Source organism: the organism of the source record quoted next, unplaced genomic scaffold, assembly GCF_019419815.1.
Source record: "Pyrus x bretschneideri cultivar Hongxiangsu unplaced genomic scaffold, Pyrus_bretschneideri_v1 Contig209, whole genome shotgun sequence".
NCBI lineage: Eukaryota > Viridiplantae > Streptophyta > Magnoliopsida > Rosales > Rosaceae > Pyrus > Pyrus x bretschneideri.
Window position 1 is genome coordinate 22819 of NW_025999512.1, and position 19051 is coordinate 41869.

The 19051-nt window shown below is 36.2% G+C and overlaps 2 protein-coding genes across 2 annotated transcripts; both read right to left on the reverse strand.

Moving 5' to 3' along the window:
* Nucleotides 1–10780: 10780 nt before the first annotated feature.
* Nucleotides 10781–11413, reverse strand: LOC125477263 (germin-like protein 9-3). The gene has a single exon (XM_048584208.1). The coding sequence runs from the start codon at nt 11411–11413 to the stop codon at nt 10781–10783; it is 633 nt and encodes a 210-aa protein (XP_048440165.1).
* A 2335-nt stretch (nt 11414–13748) lies between these two features.
* Nucleotides 13749–14384, reverse strand: LOC103941605 (germin-like protein 9-3). Its single transcript, XM_009351810.2, has one exon. It carries the CDS (start codon nt 14382–14384, stop codon nt 13749–13751), a length of 636 nt encoding a protein of 211 aa, XP_009350085.2.
* Between the last annotated feature and the right edge of the window lie 4667 nt (nt 14385–19051).

Genomic DNA, 19051 nt, shown 5'->3' on the forward strand with positions numbered 1-19051 from the left:
GTCGTTCTACAGGAACGTTAACGTTCTTATCTCCCCCTAACGGCAGGAAGACTGTCTCATTAAAGTGACAACCCGCAAATGAGCGATAAAGAGATCGCATGTAAAGGCTCTAAGAGAGCTAGTGTGAAGGAGAATCATGATCGACAAAAGATACACATCCTTCTTTGAAGACCCATGGTGGTACGTTACGGCGGCGCAACTTGGCACAAGGAATGCACACCCAAATGCATAAATACGAAAATCGTCAAGTTCGTATCCAGTAACCAACTGTAACGTCATATAGCTTGGGTGGCAATGAGCCTCAAGGCAGACCAACATAACTGTGTACAAGGATTGCATAGCCCTTGACAGAAACCGAAAACTTGGTATGTTCACCAAAATTCGGGCGATCATTTAAATTGCGCTTTATGATCATTAGGCGAGGCTATTTGGGGTGAACATGGGAATTCGATGTTCAATTAAAAACCCAAAACGACATGCAATACTTTAGTGAAAACCTTCGATATAAACAATCCGGCATTATCCAGTCTCCCAGACCTTAAGGGATAAGTAGGGTGGTGAACCCATAATCGGCCATGAGGTTTAGCAGCAATTTGTGTGGACAAACATGTGATCAGTTTATCGATTCATCAACCAAAACCATAAGTATTTATGGTCCACATTTTGGTTGGATTAGTCCACCTATATTCCCTTGAATCCACTGTAAAAAGAGAGTCGTGTCGTATCTTTGCAAGGAATGATATAGAAAATCAATTTCCTTAAAGTGCATGCTTGGCAAAGTGTGCTTGTAGGCACAATATCCTTACTTCAGATAAGGAGATGCATTGTAGCATCAGTGTTCGACCTAAGTGTCCCAAAAGGTCGTGCCAAAGCAAGTAAACTGGTCAATCACCAGGCTCCAGGGCGGCCACATGTGGTGTATTCTCAGTTGGGAGACATCCCATTAGCCCCAAATCAAAGCTTCATGCTCATTTTTGGAGGTGGTGCAAAGATATTTCACTTTATTTTCTTCAATGGTTTCATTTATGATCATTGTCATCTCGAATATCCTTAAAAACTCAACATCAGGGAGAATTTAAGGTCCCTTAAATGGTGATGCAGTACCATTCATACAACGAGGAGCGTGCCAATGCTCTTAATCAGGTTAGATAAACCTGAAATCGTTGTTAGAGATGTGATTTAGGTGTAAAGTTAGTGTGCGTAGTATGCATTCATCCAGACAACTAACTTTCCCACATTCCAACCTAATCACGTGTTTAATTGAATCGGTCACATGTATTAAGAAACATGATTCAATTAACTCATATTCGACGACAATATCAATAAGCTTATCCATAAGTAAAACATATACCAAACTTGAATCCAAGAACATGGAAAAATGTTCACAAAGTAACTGCTTCACTAAGGGGATTCGGCCAACAAGGCCATCCATGTCAAAATTTGGCTCTTCCAATGGTGTTTGGTGGAGTAAAAATTAGTCTCACATATTGACTACTAGAATGGTACTCCTTAACTACATTGGTAGGAGCACAAACAGGTGCATAACCAATGATCTATTCCATCAAGACGGAGAAGAAGATTCTGCAGGGTTAAGGTTCGGGAATATTATCCCTTATTCTTGAAGTTTTAGGTCTTAGGTGCCAAGGATCAGGCTTCGAGCATGATGCCACACCTTGGTAGGCCCTAATTCTACCATATGTTTGTGGTAGTAATCAGATCCGAGAATGTGGTAAACTTCCGCTTTCTACACTGCTGCTTCAGGGGGCGAGTTAGAAACATGGAAGGATGAGAAAAATATTCTCCAGTCAAAATTCGATTGGATTTATAAACTTTAGAATTGTACTCATTCATGGACGTAATCATGGTGTGCTTCGGGCAATATGTCACATGATCACACGGTCCGTAGGAGCAAGCCAAAGGGAATCCTTGTTCGGGAGGTATTTCCATTGATAATGCTTCGGGCATAAGTCTTCGAATGAAGATCATGTCAGAGGCTTATTTAGCTCTTCCTTGCCATTGTTGGCTTCAATGGTTTCTCAGCTTCTTGATAGTCAAGTGGAGATTCACGTCTTGTACCCCACATAAAGTGGTTTCTATTAGAAACGTCCAAATCAGGAAAATCGAATTTGTTACAGTTTGACAATCCACTGAATTGGAGGGAACAAGATTGTGATTAGCAGTATGGGAATGAATCAACTGTAAGCATCAAAGTTAGAACATTCGAGTGCTAAGACATTGTTTTCATGAAAAACGTTGGGTTTTCATGGGTGTATTGTTTTTTGAAAACTTCGTATTTCAAGGGCACTAAATTTGAAACTACAGGTTCAATTTAGTTTTATGAATAATTAGTTCATAATGAGAGGTTCTTGTAAGAAACACAGAATGCAATATGCTAATTTAAGTATAGTGGATTTGAGGTTCTTCAGGAACTCAAGTTGAGAGCTTCGTTACTATGAAAGTGTGTGACAGTTCAAAGTATAAAAATAAATTATTGAATCGTTAATGTCCAAAAGAAATCTTCAAGTCAATAATTTTGGATTTATTATCAGATTAATGGACTGCGGGTCACTTTTAATTAATTCAATAGATCGGAACCATTCGGGGTTGATCGTAGAAGCAAAAATAATATTAACATACGGATTAAAATTAGTTAGAGTGTTAAAATAATGGCATTAGGTCGAAAAATAGAGCCCCAAAAATATTTGGGCTTGGTACCGTGTGTAAGGGTACAAATTGGGTGACTTAAGTAGAAAAGGGAGGGCCCAAAAAGGACCTCGGGAGTGACTGCAGGTTACGGGTCAGGGGGTATAGGCCCAGCTATTAAGGCTGGCGTGTTGGACCGAGGGGGTAGGCATGGGAGAAGGCCCAACAAAAGCTGGCTTGTAGATGTGGCGCGGGGAGCCCAGCCGCAAGGGCTGGCTGCATGTGATGCGGGCTGGAGCATCTGCAAAGCCCAACAACCATAAAGGTTGCGGCATGCAGGCCGTGGGCCGAGACAAGAGGGCAGGGCTGCAGGCCCGTCTGACATGGACCCAAGCCAAGGCTTGGTGCTGCTGAGGTAGCGGCAGACCCAAATAGGACTGCGCAAGTGGTCCATCTCGTTAATGCCATCCACGGTGATGCCGTGGTGTTGCCACGGCAGTGGTGCCGCAAAATTCCAAGTTCCAATCCTTTTTTTTTTTCTTGAAATTGTTAGGGTTCTACAAACCCTAATATGCTTCTAATTTATGAAAATACTTTGACTCACAAATTCTACATGGCAATTTAATTGCGTAATGCATAAAACAAAATATATATATATATATATATATATATTGACAAATATATGAATATATACAATATATATATCGGAAGGAAAATATAAACATAGAGGGTTCATGTATCATGAAGAATGTTTTCATGCTTCATGGACGTTTCAAATATCTTTCTTTATTTTAACTGTACCTGATTAGCAGAAAACGACAAAAACCTTTGAATTTGTAGAAGATCCTTCTCGGAGAGTCGGAATTGTATCTCCAATGTGCTGTATCACGTTCAACACAGAAAAATTAAATTGAATCAATAACATGTAGATCAATTCAAAATAATAAATTAATTCATCATGAATAGGATGATTAAAATGTAATACTCCCTTGATTGAAGAATAAACTCTCTTTAGCGTAGCGTTAAGAGCGTGCTGATAACGTGTTGTAGGCATAATTTATTGAACAATTATGGAGGCCATAGAGAGAGAAAGAGAGAAAGGTGCGGCAATAGAGAAGAAGAAGAGAGGGATGTGTAATTGTGGGTGTGTTTAATTCACCCCATTGTGCCTTTATTTATAGTAGTAGAAAAGATAAAACCTTTCCCTTTAGGATAACAACATTTAATAGGTAATCTAATCCTAATAGGAATATATAATACTTTCCCAGATTCCTTAGAATTTACACAATCACATTCCTATTTTAAATTTGTAATTGTGGTGAAGTTGTGGTGAAGGGATGGGTTTCTTTGGGGGGGGGGGGGGGCGAGGGAGGAGAGGGAGAAGTGGGTCGGGGATTTCTAGGTTCTTTTTATTTATTTATTTTTAAATTTTTTTTATTAAGTATTTAGCCACGTGGCATAAATGTTGTAGCCACATCAACACAAATAGGAACCCTATGTTTGCCACATCATCATTTAACGGTTAACTTAACAGATTTTCTAACAGATGTATGAAATTGAAATTAAATTATAAGTAAATGTATGAAATTGAAATGTTTTAAAAATGTTGTAAGAAATTGAAATTGACCCTAAATTTGAGGGGGGTAAAATGTCATTTACCCAAAATGAAAATTTTAAAAGTTTCTATCAATTCTCCCAATCAGGCCGTCCATTGTAGCACTAATTCATTTGACTTTTAAATAAATACAAAAATAAGCTATTATCATCAATGTTACCTATTACTCATGTATCCAGTAGGAATGCATCTTAATAATCTAGCAACATGAATAAAATCAAAATTAATCAACCAAAAAAAAAAAAATTGCACGTGAAATTAAAATTACATAGTAGCAATATCCCATTAAATTATTTTTATATCAGCAAATCAATTGTTTTGAATTGTAGCTTTATAAGTCGCCATGTTATGCTTTTTACAAATCACCTTGTTATTTTTTATACAAATCAATTTAGAAACCGTAATTTTCTTTCTCATTCTGCAATGTTGCACAACGATTTGAATTGTTTATTTTTAGGTTGTCATTTAAAGTCATCTCTACAAAAAGTTAAATGCATTCAAAAGTTTTTGGTCGTGTAACGATTATTCAATAATTCTTTTAAACACCGAAATTATGACAATATTATTCTAAAATGTTTGCCACTTTGTCCTACAAAATTTTAATTATTTAAACTTTCATCTCATTCTATCAAATTCATCAAACTTTCATCTCATTTACTTACATTCACCCATTCCACCACCTGACTAGCACCTAACGTCTTTTAGAACTATGAGATATAGTGTGTGTTTTCTTCAGTGTTATAAATAGTGTATAAATTTGTGACAGTTGTAGCCTTAATGTACGTTATTTTTGTTCAAATCCAAAATTAGTGTGAGTTATTTTGGTCTAGTTCTAGAAATAGTGTTTATTTTGTTATTTTTCATAAATAGTGTGAGTTATTTTGGATCACTTTCAAAAATAGTGTAGGTTATTATTCTGTAGTTCCAAAAATAGTGTGGTTGTAGTTCTAGAAATAGTGTGAGCTATTTTGGTTCACTTTCAGAAATAGTGTGGGTTATAATGTTGTAGTTCGAAAAATAATGTGGGTTATTTTGGTTCATTTTCAGAAATAGTATAGGTTATTTGTTGTAGTTGAAGAAATAGTGGTTCACTTTCAGGAATATTGTGGGTCATTTTGGTTCACTTTTAGAAATAGTGTGAGTTATTATATTGTAGATCCAGAAACAGTGTGAGTTATTATACTGTAGTTTCATAAATAATATGGGTTATTTTGGTTTACTTTCAGAAATTGTGTGAGTTATTATATTGTAGTTTCAGAAATAATATGGGTTATTTTTGTTACTTTAAAAAATATTGGGTTATTATACTATAGTTCTAGAAATGATGAGTGTTATTTTGATTCACTCTTGCTTAACTTCTCCAACACTTATATTAAAATGGAAATAAATATAATAAATATATATATATATATATATATATATATATATATTCTTAGACGTTGTTGTTTATTTTGTTGGTTAGACCCCTTTTGGTTCAAGGTATGGGCTGGATTCACAACATCCATTGCTCTCTATTAATAATGTTAACTGTTGGAGTAATATTAGAAAATATAAAAAAAAATAATGTAATTCTAATGATAATAATAAATAAATTCACTACAACAATTATATATAAGATTAATATAAACAACTAGAGAAATAGTTAGAAAAACTGACAAACTTAGAGATTGAGGCTTGCATAAATACAATGTCTTAAAGACAGAATTTTGTCCTGATTCTTGTGCTTGTAGTTCGGTAGGCGTCCATCTTCCAGGATTCAACAATCTATAATTCGAAGTCAAAGCATATCAATCTTCGAACTCTGGCGAACTTCATATATTCCGTACTTTCAAGACACGACTCGAAATTTGACTAACAAGGAATAAAAGACCTTGAAGAAACCACTCTTCTCTTCATTCTATATCTTAAAAGACAATATGTCACATCCCGGCCCGGGGCGGATCACTTCCCGGGCCCGCTCCACCACCGTAACACGATATTGTCCGCTTTGGGCTTACCATTCCCTCACGGTTTTGTTTTTGGGAACTCACGAGCAACTTCCCAGTGGGTCACCCATCATGGAATTGCTTTCACCCCCTTCTCGATTAACTTCGGAGTTCCTACGGAATCCGAAGCCAGTGAGCTCCCAAAAGGCCTCGTGCTAGGTAGGGATAAGAATATACATTTAAGGATCACTCCCCTGGATGATGTGGGATGTTACAATAAACACCCCGACCGAGATCAGGGCATGCTAGCCGTCACGTGGAAGTGACGTAACCATGTGCACAATGCGGAAGCTAAGAATAATAATAAAAGTACGAATAAATACAAACCTAGCTATACACAAAGTCAATAACATACATGTGCAAGCGTAAGTGTGAAAAACAATGTTCAGAGCAAGGAAGACCTAGTGCAGTCCGGGAGAAACAACACTAAATAAACACATCCAAAGGTGGTCCTACACTGGCGATAATCTGTCAAATATGCCGAGAAATCCTATGGGGAGCCACCAAAAGCGCTATCCAAACTAGAACCTGGAGGGGCTCAAAACAGAAAGCGTGAATGGGTAAAAACAAAGCTTTTCGAAATCATTTCAATAACAAGGTTTTAACCCCTCGCCGTAAAACCTGTATACCTCCCAAAAAAATAGAATATACACATAATATAGAAAACATGCTCATAAAATATGCCATGTCGTATGCCTCTAAATAGAATGCAAGTACTCAGGTAATGTTAAATCAATGTCATATAATCTGTCAGCCGGAGTCACCTAACGTGACCTCTACGGCTGAATCTAGAGCTCAAATCTCCAACTTAATAACTACACCTGCACACGAGTCGGAACCACCTAAAGTGGTTTGTACGACAGGACTGGGTGTAAATAGATAGGCTCAAGTGCTACAATCACGTGAAGACTGGGCGAATAATCGCGAGTCACCTACGAGTCGGAACCACCTAAAGTGGTCTGTACGACAGGATTGTGCACCTAACTTGGATCCAAGATAAGCATGTGGTGCGGGAGGTGAACAACACGTGAAGGACTGTGCCCTACTCTGGGCGAGAGTACTAACACCGGGGGTGCAGGTTATGAGCTCTCTATGCATCTCAAATCACTATTAAACATAAACATAAACATAAACCATAACTTACCTGGCACTTACCTACACGTCCGCAGCACCAAACATATGTATATATGCAAATAATAATGCATAATTAACCGGGCAAACATAATGCATGGCATATAAAACAAATAAACGTTTAATTTCATTTTGTGGGAAAATCACAAGTATATAGGTATATACGGAAAACCAAAAGCCCACTCACTAGTATGTAGAAGGGTCGTAACCCCCTTGCCTCGAGTGACTACGCTCGTCCTCGGGATAGGTCTCACCTATATGCAAAACAACTATAAAAACGTAAATTTGAAAGCACATAACCAACATTACGAAACAACTTATCATACAATGCTCAAATGGGGTGCATGAATACACCAACGTGATCTACTCAACCTCACGAACATCCCCATATTTTTAAAATAATTTTCTGACACCACACACACCCCCATGCGCCGACTAAGGCACGGCCACACGCGCCGTCCATGCGCAGGCACGTGCCTGGCACACTGACGGCATCAGTTAACGCCGTTAGGAATATTCCGTCAAGTCTAACAGATTTCGTTAACGCCGTTAGGAATATTCCGTCATCTTCTCTGGCCAAACTTCGGCCCCGTCGCCGAAAAACCGGGAAAACTTCCAAACTTCATATCTCACTCGTTTTTCACCTAAATTTCATGAAATTGGAACCAAAATGAAGCTTACAACTATAGGAACAAATCCTTACCACTTTCAAGCACTAAAACCAACGGAAACTCGCCAGGAAAACATCACCAACTCTGGCCAAACCTGCAACTCACGATCCCGACGACCAATACCTTCAAACGAACCACCCCGAGCCTCCTAAGGACATCACCAAGCTTCCTACAAGCTTGAAATTCCCAAAAACACAAGAATTAACGTGTGCATGAACAGTAGCCCGATTTACACCTCTCGGGTTCGACGTGAAAACAAGGGTTCCTTTACCTGAAATGGGTATGGTTGAACTCCTAAGAACCTCATGAGCACAAATATGTAGTTTGTTTCCTCGATCCGCAACGTTAGCAATGGTTTTGGTGTTGTCCGTACATATGGTGAAGAGAAGAGAGGAGAGAGAGGGAGAGACAAATACGGGATAGGGCAGAGAGAGAGGAATGAGTGTGGGTGCGTGTTTGTGGTCCAAAATCAACCAACCAAATTCCAAAAACGACCACACAACGAAACAAACATACTAGGGGCAAAACCGTCATTTCACCTCTACGGTACAAAAAGTCTGGGACAGGCTGTCACACAATAGTTCTTGAGTTTTTTTTTATAAAACTCAAGTATACTGTTTGCCAAAGAGATGTATCATTTAGGGTTTATGTAGTTAAGTAATACCCTCTAACAGACACATCACTGAAGGGGATGGTTTCCCTTGCGGCACCCTTTAATGCATAACGTTTAACACTTGACTGACTCTTATTTTTCATTCATATTTTATAATTAAATATTATAATAGAATAATTATAATATTTAATTTCCAACAATGTTAATTACCTGCAGGCTGGAGCTTATAGCATCAAAGTGGTTTTATGGCCAAACTCCGTTCCTCCATTGCCCAGTTTTACTTTTATCTTGTTGCAAAATTTTGGAACAACCAACAATCTAGTATTTTGCACGTGATGGATTGTCCTAGTGATTAGGGCCGCCTTCAACCAATTACGTCTTAGGTTGGAGTAAATTAGTATTTTGGTTCGGAAAAAAGAAAAAAGAAGACAAAAGCTAGTAATTTTTGGTTACCAATTAACTCAAAACAGCATCAGTACGTACTTGTTGCTGCTAGGCATAAGTCACATGAGTCTTAGACTGTTACTAGTCTTTATCAGCCTCTAGCCACAAATCGCCCACCAAGAGAAATTATCGACAGCATGACTCGAACTTAGGTCTTGGTCTAGGAAAGAGAACGATCATTACCACTCGTTGGCTTAGTTTTTAATTTTATTTTGCTTAGAGTTAAAGGAGAAAGTATATGAGAGAAATGAGGAGTGGAAAAAGGGAGAGTTGGTGGGAGAGTTTAAAAGAAATGATTATCAAGCAGGAGCAATTCTAAGTCATAATTTATTGTAAAACTAACAATTTATTGCCTTTTTGTTTGGGCTATTTTATTGACACTCCACATATTGTTAAATATACCCCACATATATATTAAATTCACACTACATCTACTTTTTCAGTTACAGGTTATCTTAATATACCCCACATATCTTCCGCTACTACCCTCGCACTGCACACTATATACACCTCACACTCAACTTACACCCCACATCAAACAATCCTTCTTTTTTACTCAATTTCCCCATAACTGTTCTAACTATAGCTCTAATTTTTATGAATCAGACATGCGCCCCCTTTTTTTTTGGGAGTTTTAACGAAAAACCCACGGTACTGTTCATTTTAACGAAAAATCACATTTTTACACTAAAAAGTCAAACCTGGTACTATTCACTTTACCCTTTATTTTGTCCTTATCATTAAAACTCAAAGTTTTCAAACCCTTTTCATTAGTTTTCCTCTTTTTTTTTTTTTAGGAAACTTGATTTAATCCTTGACAAAGATGACTTTTAGACTAAAATCATAAGTTAAATCAAAATCTAACTTAGCACGATATTGTCTACCTAGCATGATATTGTCCACGTCGGGCCCCTAAGGGGGGTGGATTTTAAACATCCCACATTGCCCAGGGGAGTGGATCCTGTAAGCTTTATATGTATATTCTCATCTCTACCTAACACGAGGCCTTTTGGGACCTCATTGGCTTCGGGTTCCATCGAAACTTTGAAGTTAAGCGAGTAGCGCGCGAGAGCAATCCCATGATGGGTGGACCACTGGGAAGTTCTCGTGTGAGTTCTCAGAAATAAAACTATGAGGGCGTGGCCAGGATCCAAAGCTGACAATATCGTGCTACGGTGGTGACGGCCAGCACGTCTTGATTTTGGTCGGAATGTGTCATTTAGGCACATTCATTGAGTCTTTCAAGTTTGAAGAATGTTAAATAAAACTAATAAATTTAAAAAAAAAATTGGTCAAAAAATAAATTAAAATGTGTAATGGAGACATTGAATAAAATACACATTAATTAATTTGAATTAAGGACACATCAAGGGACTATATCCAATATGTAATCTGGCATTAGGATTTTATTAATTTTTATCTTTTTCAAGGATTAAGGTTAAAAAAGCCTTTTTCTAACCTTTATACTGAATTGTAAAATCAAAATATTATTTAATACAAAACCAAAATATTAATCCACCACAAATAATCAAGGAAATGTTCTCATATAGTCCAGAATAAAGTAATTGTGGCAAACAATGTAATACAGGTTGATGGCACACCCTTTGAACACATTATTGGTAATTATTCAACAAACAATGTAATACTGGGGATCAATTCTCTGATTATGTGACTATCTTTACGGCTTGGGAGCAAGACCAGCCTTCAGCTTTTGAATGGTGCCAACATCAGTCTTGAAGGAGATAGCCAACACATTGTCGTCGATGCCGGTGGTGAACAAGGTGGAGGGTATTGATACAGTTCCTGCATTTGCACTTCCAAATGCAGAAATTGCTATGGCTGGGTTTTCTGCATCAGCATTGTACTGGAAGTGCGCAAGTCCCTTGGGAAACACAAATAGATCACCTGTCTGAAGCGTCTGCGTAAAGAGGTTGTTTTTGGTGTCAACGAAACCAACTTCAAGGGTACCACCAACGAGGAAAAGTAGCTCAGCCGAGCGAGGATGAGTGTGTGGTGGGTTGGTAGTGCCATTTGGGAACTGAAGGACGGCATACGAAACACTCTGCCCATTAAGAGCAGGGAATTCAGCCAAGGATGCCTTCATAGCCTTGAAGGCTGTGGGAGGGTCTCCTTCAACAAGGGCACGAAAGCCGGTGTATGTAAAGAAGTTTCCATCTACAGTTCCATTTGCATTTGGAGGCACTATGAAGTCAGTAAGAATGTCCGGGTCTCCCGCTATTGCTATTTGGACAATGGCAAATGAGAAAATTATTAGTGAGAAGAATTTGAGGCTGGAAGTTCTGGAGGCCATTGTTGAAACCTGATTAACTTAATTTCAGTTGGATGAGATATTTGTGCTTCTAGGGGCTATATATAGGGTGATGGTTGTGTCAATTCTATAGAGAAGGCAACAACAGCATTCGAATTTATTAATTTGTTGCTGCAGGCCTTGCTGTAGTTGCAGTTTACAAAATTAATTTATTTCATGTTAACTTAGTCGAACATTACGATGTTTCCTTGTAGTTCCAGTAGGAAACAATGAAAGTTAGGGCTCTAGCTTATCTTGAGCAGCATTGAATATATAGATGGAGTAGAACAGAAGTATATGCTTGTGAGCATTTGGCTTTGTTCACAAAATGTTCCTTGTTGAGTAATAATATTACAACACAATAGGGTATATGTTCATTCAGTTCTGATTCTTGACACCCACAAGACGTTAATTCCAGCTTAACCTTTGCTTTATAGAAAAAGTATAGCGAGAACAGCTTTGTACAGAAAGACTTGCCAAACTGGAGATGAAGATTACAATGTAATCGTTGTCGTAGCTGCGGTACCACAGTTGTTAATTTGTATTTTTTTTCTTGGAATAGAAACAAGAGATAACAACTCTTGCTTAACTTCTCCAATACTAATATTAAATAGAAATAAATATTAATAGAAGTAATGTATGTTTTGACGTCCCTTTTTGTTTTTTATTTTGTTGGTTAGACCCTTTTTGGTTCAAGGTATGGGCTGAATTAACAACATCCATTGCTATCTGTTAATCAATGTTAATTACCTGCAGTCTGCAGCTTATAGCATCAGAGTGGTCGTATGGCCAAACTCCATTCCTCCGTTGCCCAGTTTTATATTATCTTGTTGCAAAATTTTGGAACAACCAACAATCTAGTATTTTAGTTCAACCAATTGCGTCCCAGGTTGGTGTAAATCAGTATTTTGGTTCGGAAAAAAGAAAAAAGAAAACAAAAACTAGTATTTTGGGTACCAATTAACTCAAACAGCATCAGTACTTCTTGCTGCTGGACATAAGTCACATAATTCTTAGACTGTTAATAGTCTTTGTCAGCCTCTAGCCGCAAATAACACTACAAGAGTTAAAAAAAAAAAGAAAAAAATGAATTCGTTCAATAATACAAAATTTTACGGCACATTTTGTCATCTGCTTTAGTCTTTAGTTTTTAGTTTTTGTTTGTGTATTTTAAAAGATCAGGGGGAGGGGAGGCTACCCATCCAAGGTCCAGGGCATACCACAAGCCAATTTGAGAACTTACAAAGAAGGGTCTTAGCTCTTTTTTTATTTTTATAGATCGCCGACCAAGATGAATTTTCGACAGCAGGATTCGAACCTAGGTCTTGGTGTAGGGAAGAGAACGATCATTACAAGTCGTTGGCTTAGCTTTTAGTTTTCTTTTGCTTAGAGTTAAAGGAGAAAGTATATGAGAGAAATGAGGAGTGGAGAAAGGGAGAGGTGGTGGGAGGGTTCAAAAGAAGGGTAATGCTAACAAGACTAAATTTTTTAAACCAAAATTGCAAACCAAATGTTGTTGTTGCAGATGATTGTTTTATTAACTAAGTGTCGATTAACATGCTTATTTCTTATTAGTGACACATTATTTGGTTTACAAATTTTGTTAAAAAATTTGGTCTCCCTAGCATTACCCTTAGAATTGATTGTCAAGCAGGCACAATTCAAAATCATAATTTATTGTAAAACTAACAGTTTATTGCTTTCTTGTTTGGACTATTTTATTGACAACCCACATTACTCAATGCACCTCACATTCTAAATTCACACCGCATCTACTTTTTCAGTTACAGCTTATCTCAATACACCATCCACATATTTTCCACTACTACCTGCACACTCCACACTATACATATGGATTTAGAATTATCTCCCCTCCTCTTTCCATCCCTTTCCCTCCCCTTCTCTCACATTCTCTATTTTGACTTTCTCTTTCTATATAAAATTAATATAAGATGTTAACATGACTTAACCGTGATCGTTTAAATAAGAGGGGAGTGAAGGGAAGGGAAAAAAAGAGGGGAGAGAATCCAACTCCCTATACATACACCTCACACCCTCTTCATAAACCCACATCGAACAACCCTTCTTGCTTACTCAATTTCCCCTGAACTGGTCCAACTACAGCTCTAAGTCTTACGAATCAGACATGCCCCCTTTTTAAAAAAAAAAACTTTTATACTGAATTGTAAAAGCAAAATATTATTTAATACAAAAAAAGGAAAACATTAATCCACCACAAATAATCAAGGAAATGTTATGATATAGTCGAGAATAAATTAATTATGGCAAACAATGTAATACAGGCTGATGGCACACCCTTTGAACACATTACTGGTAATTATTCAACAAACAATGCAAGACCACCCTTAAGCTTTTGAATGGTGCCAACATCAGTCTTGAAGGAGATAGCCAACACATTGTCGTTGATGCCGGTGGTGAACAAGGTGGAGGGTATTGATACAGTTCCTGCATTTGCACTTCCAAATGCAGAAATTGCTATGGCTGGGTTTTCTGCATCAGCATTGTACTGGAAGTGCGCAAGTCCCTTGGGAAACACAAACAGATCACCTGTCTGAAGCGTCTGCGTAAAGAGGTTGTTTTTGGTGTCAACAAAACCAACTTCAAGGGTACCACCAACGAGGAAAAGTAGCTCAGCCGAGCGAGGATGAGTGTGTGGTGGGTTGGTAGTGCCATTTGGGAACTGAAGGACGGCATATGAAACACTCTGCCCATTAAGAGCAGGGAATTCAACCAAGGATGCCTTCATAACCTTGAAGGCTGTGGGAGGGTCTCCTTCAACAAGGGCACGAAAGCCGGTGTATGTAAAGAAGTTTCCATCTACAGTTCCATTTGCATTTGGCGGCACTATGAAGTCAGTAATAATGTCCGGGTCTCCGGCTATTGCCATTTGGACAATGGAAAATGAAAAAATTATTAGTGAGAAGAATCTGAGGCTTGAAGTTCTGGAGGCCATTGTTGAAACCTGATTAACTAAATTTGAGTTGGATGAGATAGTTGTGCTTCTAGGGAGGTTGATGGTTATGTCGATTCTAAAGAGAAGGTAACAGCATTCGAATTTATTAATTTGTTGCTGCAGGCCTTGTTGTAGTTGGAGTCTACAATATTAATTTTTCTCGTTTTAAATTAGTCTAACATTACAATGTTTCCTAGTAGTTACAGTAGAAAACGATGAAGGTTAGAGCTCTAGCTTATTTTGATCAGCATTAAATATATAGATGAAGTAGAACAGAAGTATATGCTTATGAGCATTTGGCTTTGTACAGTTCTGATTCTTGACACCCACAAGACGTTAATACCAGCTTAACGTTTGTTTATAGAGAGAACATCTTTGTAGAGAGACTTGCCAAACTTTCTTATTGTCTATTTGTTGGGACTCTCTTTGGTGCTCCACTGTACTGGGTACTCTCTGTGTTTAGTATTTATGTGATTTTAGCTAAAATAAGTTTATGTTTTTACTTGTTTTAATTAGAGCCCTTGGATTATATTCCCAATGGATGCTCAAGATTAAGTTAGAGTAAGTAGTGTTGCGTGACATATGTAACTATCTCATAGGATAGATAACATGAATGGGTTAGATTGTTTTTATTCCGTTAGGGGAGAGAGAAGGGCGATATTCCCTCCCCAGGGCAACGGTAATATTCGTTTTGCTATGTAAGAGAGAGAGTGAGCAATTTCAATAAAATGAGTGCGAGGCTTCCATCACTGTGAAGCTCTTTGAAATTATTCAAACCTTCATCCAGAAATCTTTTTAGATCCATTGAATCACAGTACACAAATCACACATCTAACACTTACGCTAGAAGAACAAAAGGCCTGGGGCTAGGGTGAGCTAACAGGGGACTGCATAAGTTAACGAATACGTGCAAGCCCAGTCAAACATGACTGTTTTAGGCAGAGCAGGCCACCACCTTCGAATGGTGTTGGTCCTATGAATCGTGATGGTTATATGTGGATTTTAAGTGAAAACTTATTGAACCCTTTTGAGATTTTGAGCCTCTTGCATATTCTTTCTTGTGAGTTTCATGATAGCATTATTATACACTAGAACTTGCTTCAATATCTCTCGAGGCGAAATCCTAAGTCATGCAACATTAGAGAGATGATTAAGGCCATGTTCGGATCGTTTGAGCTTTTCTAACAAACATTTTATGTTATATTATCCCTGGTTACCCTTTTGAAGCCAAACACTCAGCCTTTTCTTTCATTACGCATATTCATCCTTACCTATTTAACCTATATTAGCCATACCCTATAGCTTAAGGGATACCAAGTGGATGTCAAGGAAGATAAATGTTGCGTGTACCGAGGTACCATGTATAGTATTATTTTTATTCTTCTTAAAAATAAAAAATAAAAAAAATAAAAGAGAGAGAGAGAGAGAGAGAGAGAGAGAAGAAAAAAAAAATCAAAAGAATTAGAAAAGAAGAGTTCGAAATTGTTCCATCCTTATGACATGAGTCCTGGACGCCAATAATAGAAGACCCAAGTTTCAAAAGAGAGCCAACCAAATTACATTATGAAGATATCTTGGTATTTCTTAAGCTTTAGTTTTTCCATATCCTTTCTTTGATAGCTTATACCCTAACCTATCATTACAACCCTTGTCAAGACCTTTGATCTTTGGTGTTGCATTGACTTACATTAGTGGAGAGTTGATATGAAGAGCAAGCATATGGGGTTTTATATTGCTTATCATGATTTGAGTGACACTTTGCCCTTTAATGTGTGATTTCTTTCAGAGTGATATTCATGGTAGAGGATTTGAAGCGGAAGCTTTGGTTTGCATATACCTATCCGGGTTGAGTAAGTTGTATTGATATTGGTTATTTCACTCATTACACTTGAGAATGTTGTGTAAGGTTTGGTTAATTTTATTTTGAAAAATGTTTAGTTCTCACTACTACAATATTAGCTTTAGGTGGCAGATGATGGTGTCGGATATTAGAAAAATCCTATCAGATAAATTATATCCGACACATCATTTAATTAGTGGTGGATATTAGAAAAATCATGTCGGTTATATCTGACATAAAGTCCTGGCCGATATTAAGTGGCGGATACTGAAAAAATTTTGTTGGTTATATCCGTCATAAAGCCTTGGCGGATATTTAGTGGCGGATTATGGCTTAATGGTGGCGGTTATAACCGACAGAAATTGACTATTTTATTATTTTACTTTCTGGCAATTATTATTTTAGTATTCTGGTGGTTATAATCGACAGAAATGACAATTTTATTATTTTAAAATGTTATATTGATTAAAAATAAATAAATAAACACATATTTTAAATTATTTTCTTTCACTCATGACACTAAAGTCTAATGAACCCAATTCCCACGAGCCATAAATTTTCTAAGAGAATAATAACAATAGACTACAATCTGAAGCTCTATCATTTTTGTAATAAGGATTATGCTCCCTCATAGGCAAGCAACAAGATACAAAGAAATTCAAACAATTTTTTTCAATGCGTCACAAAGCACATTGCCTGGCACATAAACACACATGAACATCTTGTGTACTCTATCATGTATGATTTTATTATTTTAAAATGTTATAGTGATTATAAATAAATAAATAAACACATGTTTTTAATTTTTTTTTTTTCACTCGGTTGGATATAACCGACACGAATAAAGCAAAATTTTGGACGCCCGCCAAAATAATCTCTGAATGTTTTTTTTTTTTTTTTTTTTTTTTTTTTTTTGCAATTTTTTACACATGCTAACTCGGAGTATATACAAATATATTTGACGGTTGGATCATTGAAACTAGTTTCGTAGAATGCATATCCTATCAAATTGATAGAGTGATAGATTTAACAGACACTTAAGAGTTAATGTTATACTTCCATTAAGTATAAATATTTAAATTGAAGATTGAATTCATTCATTGCATTCTTATAGGATCGAGGAGTGTAGCTGCAAAAAATCATCAAAATCGGAGCTAAAATAACCGTAAAATTGTGATTTTTCGTTAATAACCACTGAAAACTTTTGTTCTGTTACCTAATCTCTAAATGTTTGTTTTATTTTTATTTTTTAAGTATGCGATCTTGGAGTGTGTACAAACAAGTTTGATGGTTGGATCGTTGAAAAACATTTCGTAGAATGCGTATCGCATCAAAACAGTAGATTAAACCAACACTTAGAGTTAATGTTATACTTCCCCATGAAGTTTAAAATAAGATTTTGTGGTATCCACTAGTCTAAATATTTTTAATTGAAGATCAAATTTGTTCAATGCATTCTTATAGGGTTGAGGAGTGTAATTGTAAAAAATCATCAAAATCAGAGCTAAAATAACTGTTAAATTGAGATTTTTCGTTTATAACCGTCGAAAACTTTTGTTCCATTACGTAATCTCTGAATGTTTGTTTTTTACGATTTTTTAAGTATGCTATCTTGGAGTGTATACAAATAAGTTTGATGATTGGATTGTTGAAAAAAGTTTCATAGAATGCATATTGCATCAAAACGGTAGATTAAACAAACACTTAGAGTTAATATTACACTTCTATTAAGTATAATAAGATTTTGTGATATCTACTAGTGTAAATATTTTAAATTAAAGATCAAATTTATTCATTACATTCTTATAAGGTCGAGGAGTGTAGCTGTAAAAAATCATCAAAATCGGAGCTAAAATAACCGTTAAATTGTGATTTTTCATTTATAACCGTCGAAAACTTTTGTTTCGTTATGTAATCTCTGAATGTTTGGTTTTTACGATTGTTTAAGTATGCAATCTCGGAGTGTTTACAAATAAGTTTGACGGTTGGATCGTTGAAAAAAGTTTCGTAGAATACATATTGCATCAAAACAGTAGATTAAACAAACACTTAGAGTTAATATTAAACTTCTATTAAGTATAAAATAAGATTTTGTGATATCTACTAGTGTAAATATCTTAAATTAAAGATCAAATTTATTCATTACATTCTTATAAGGTCGAGGAGTGTAGCTATAAAAAATCATCAAAATCGAAACTAAAATAACCGTTAAATTGTGATTTTTCATTTATAATCGTCGAAAACTTTTGCTCCGTTATGTAGTCTCTGAATATTTGTTTTTTACAATTTTTTAATTATGCAATCTCGGAATGTGTACAAATAAGTTTGACGGTTGGATCGTTGAAAAAAGTTTCGTAGAATACATATTGTGTCAAAACGGTAGATTAAATAAACATTTAGAATTAATATTATACTTCTATTAAGTATAAAATAAGATTTTGTGATATCTACTAGTGTAAATATTTTAAATTAAAGATCAAATTTATTCATTACATTCTTATAAGGTCGAGGAGTGTAGCTGTAAAAAATCATCAAAATCGGAGTTAAAATAACTTTTAAATTGTGATTTTTCGTTTATAACCGTCGAAAACTTTTGTTCCATTATGTAATCTCTGAATGTTTGTTTTTTATGATTTTTTACGTATGCAATCTCAGAGTATCTACAAATAATTTTGACGGTTGGATCGTTGAAAAAAGTTTCCTAGAATGCATATTGCGTCAAAACGGCATATTAAACAAACACTTATAGTTAATATTGTACTTTGTTAAATTTGTGGTATCCACTAGTGTAGATATTTTAAATAGGAGCTAAAATAACCGTTAAATT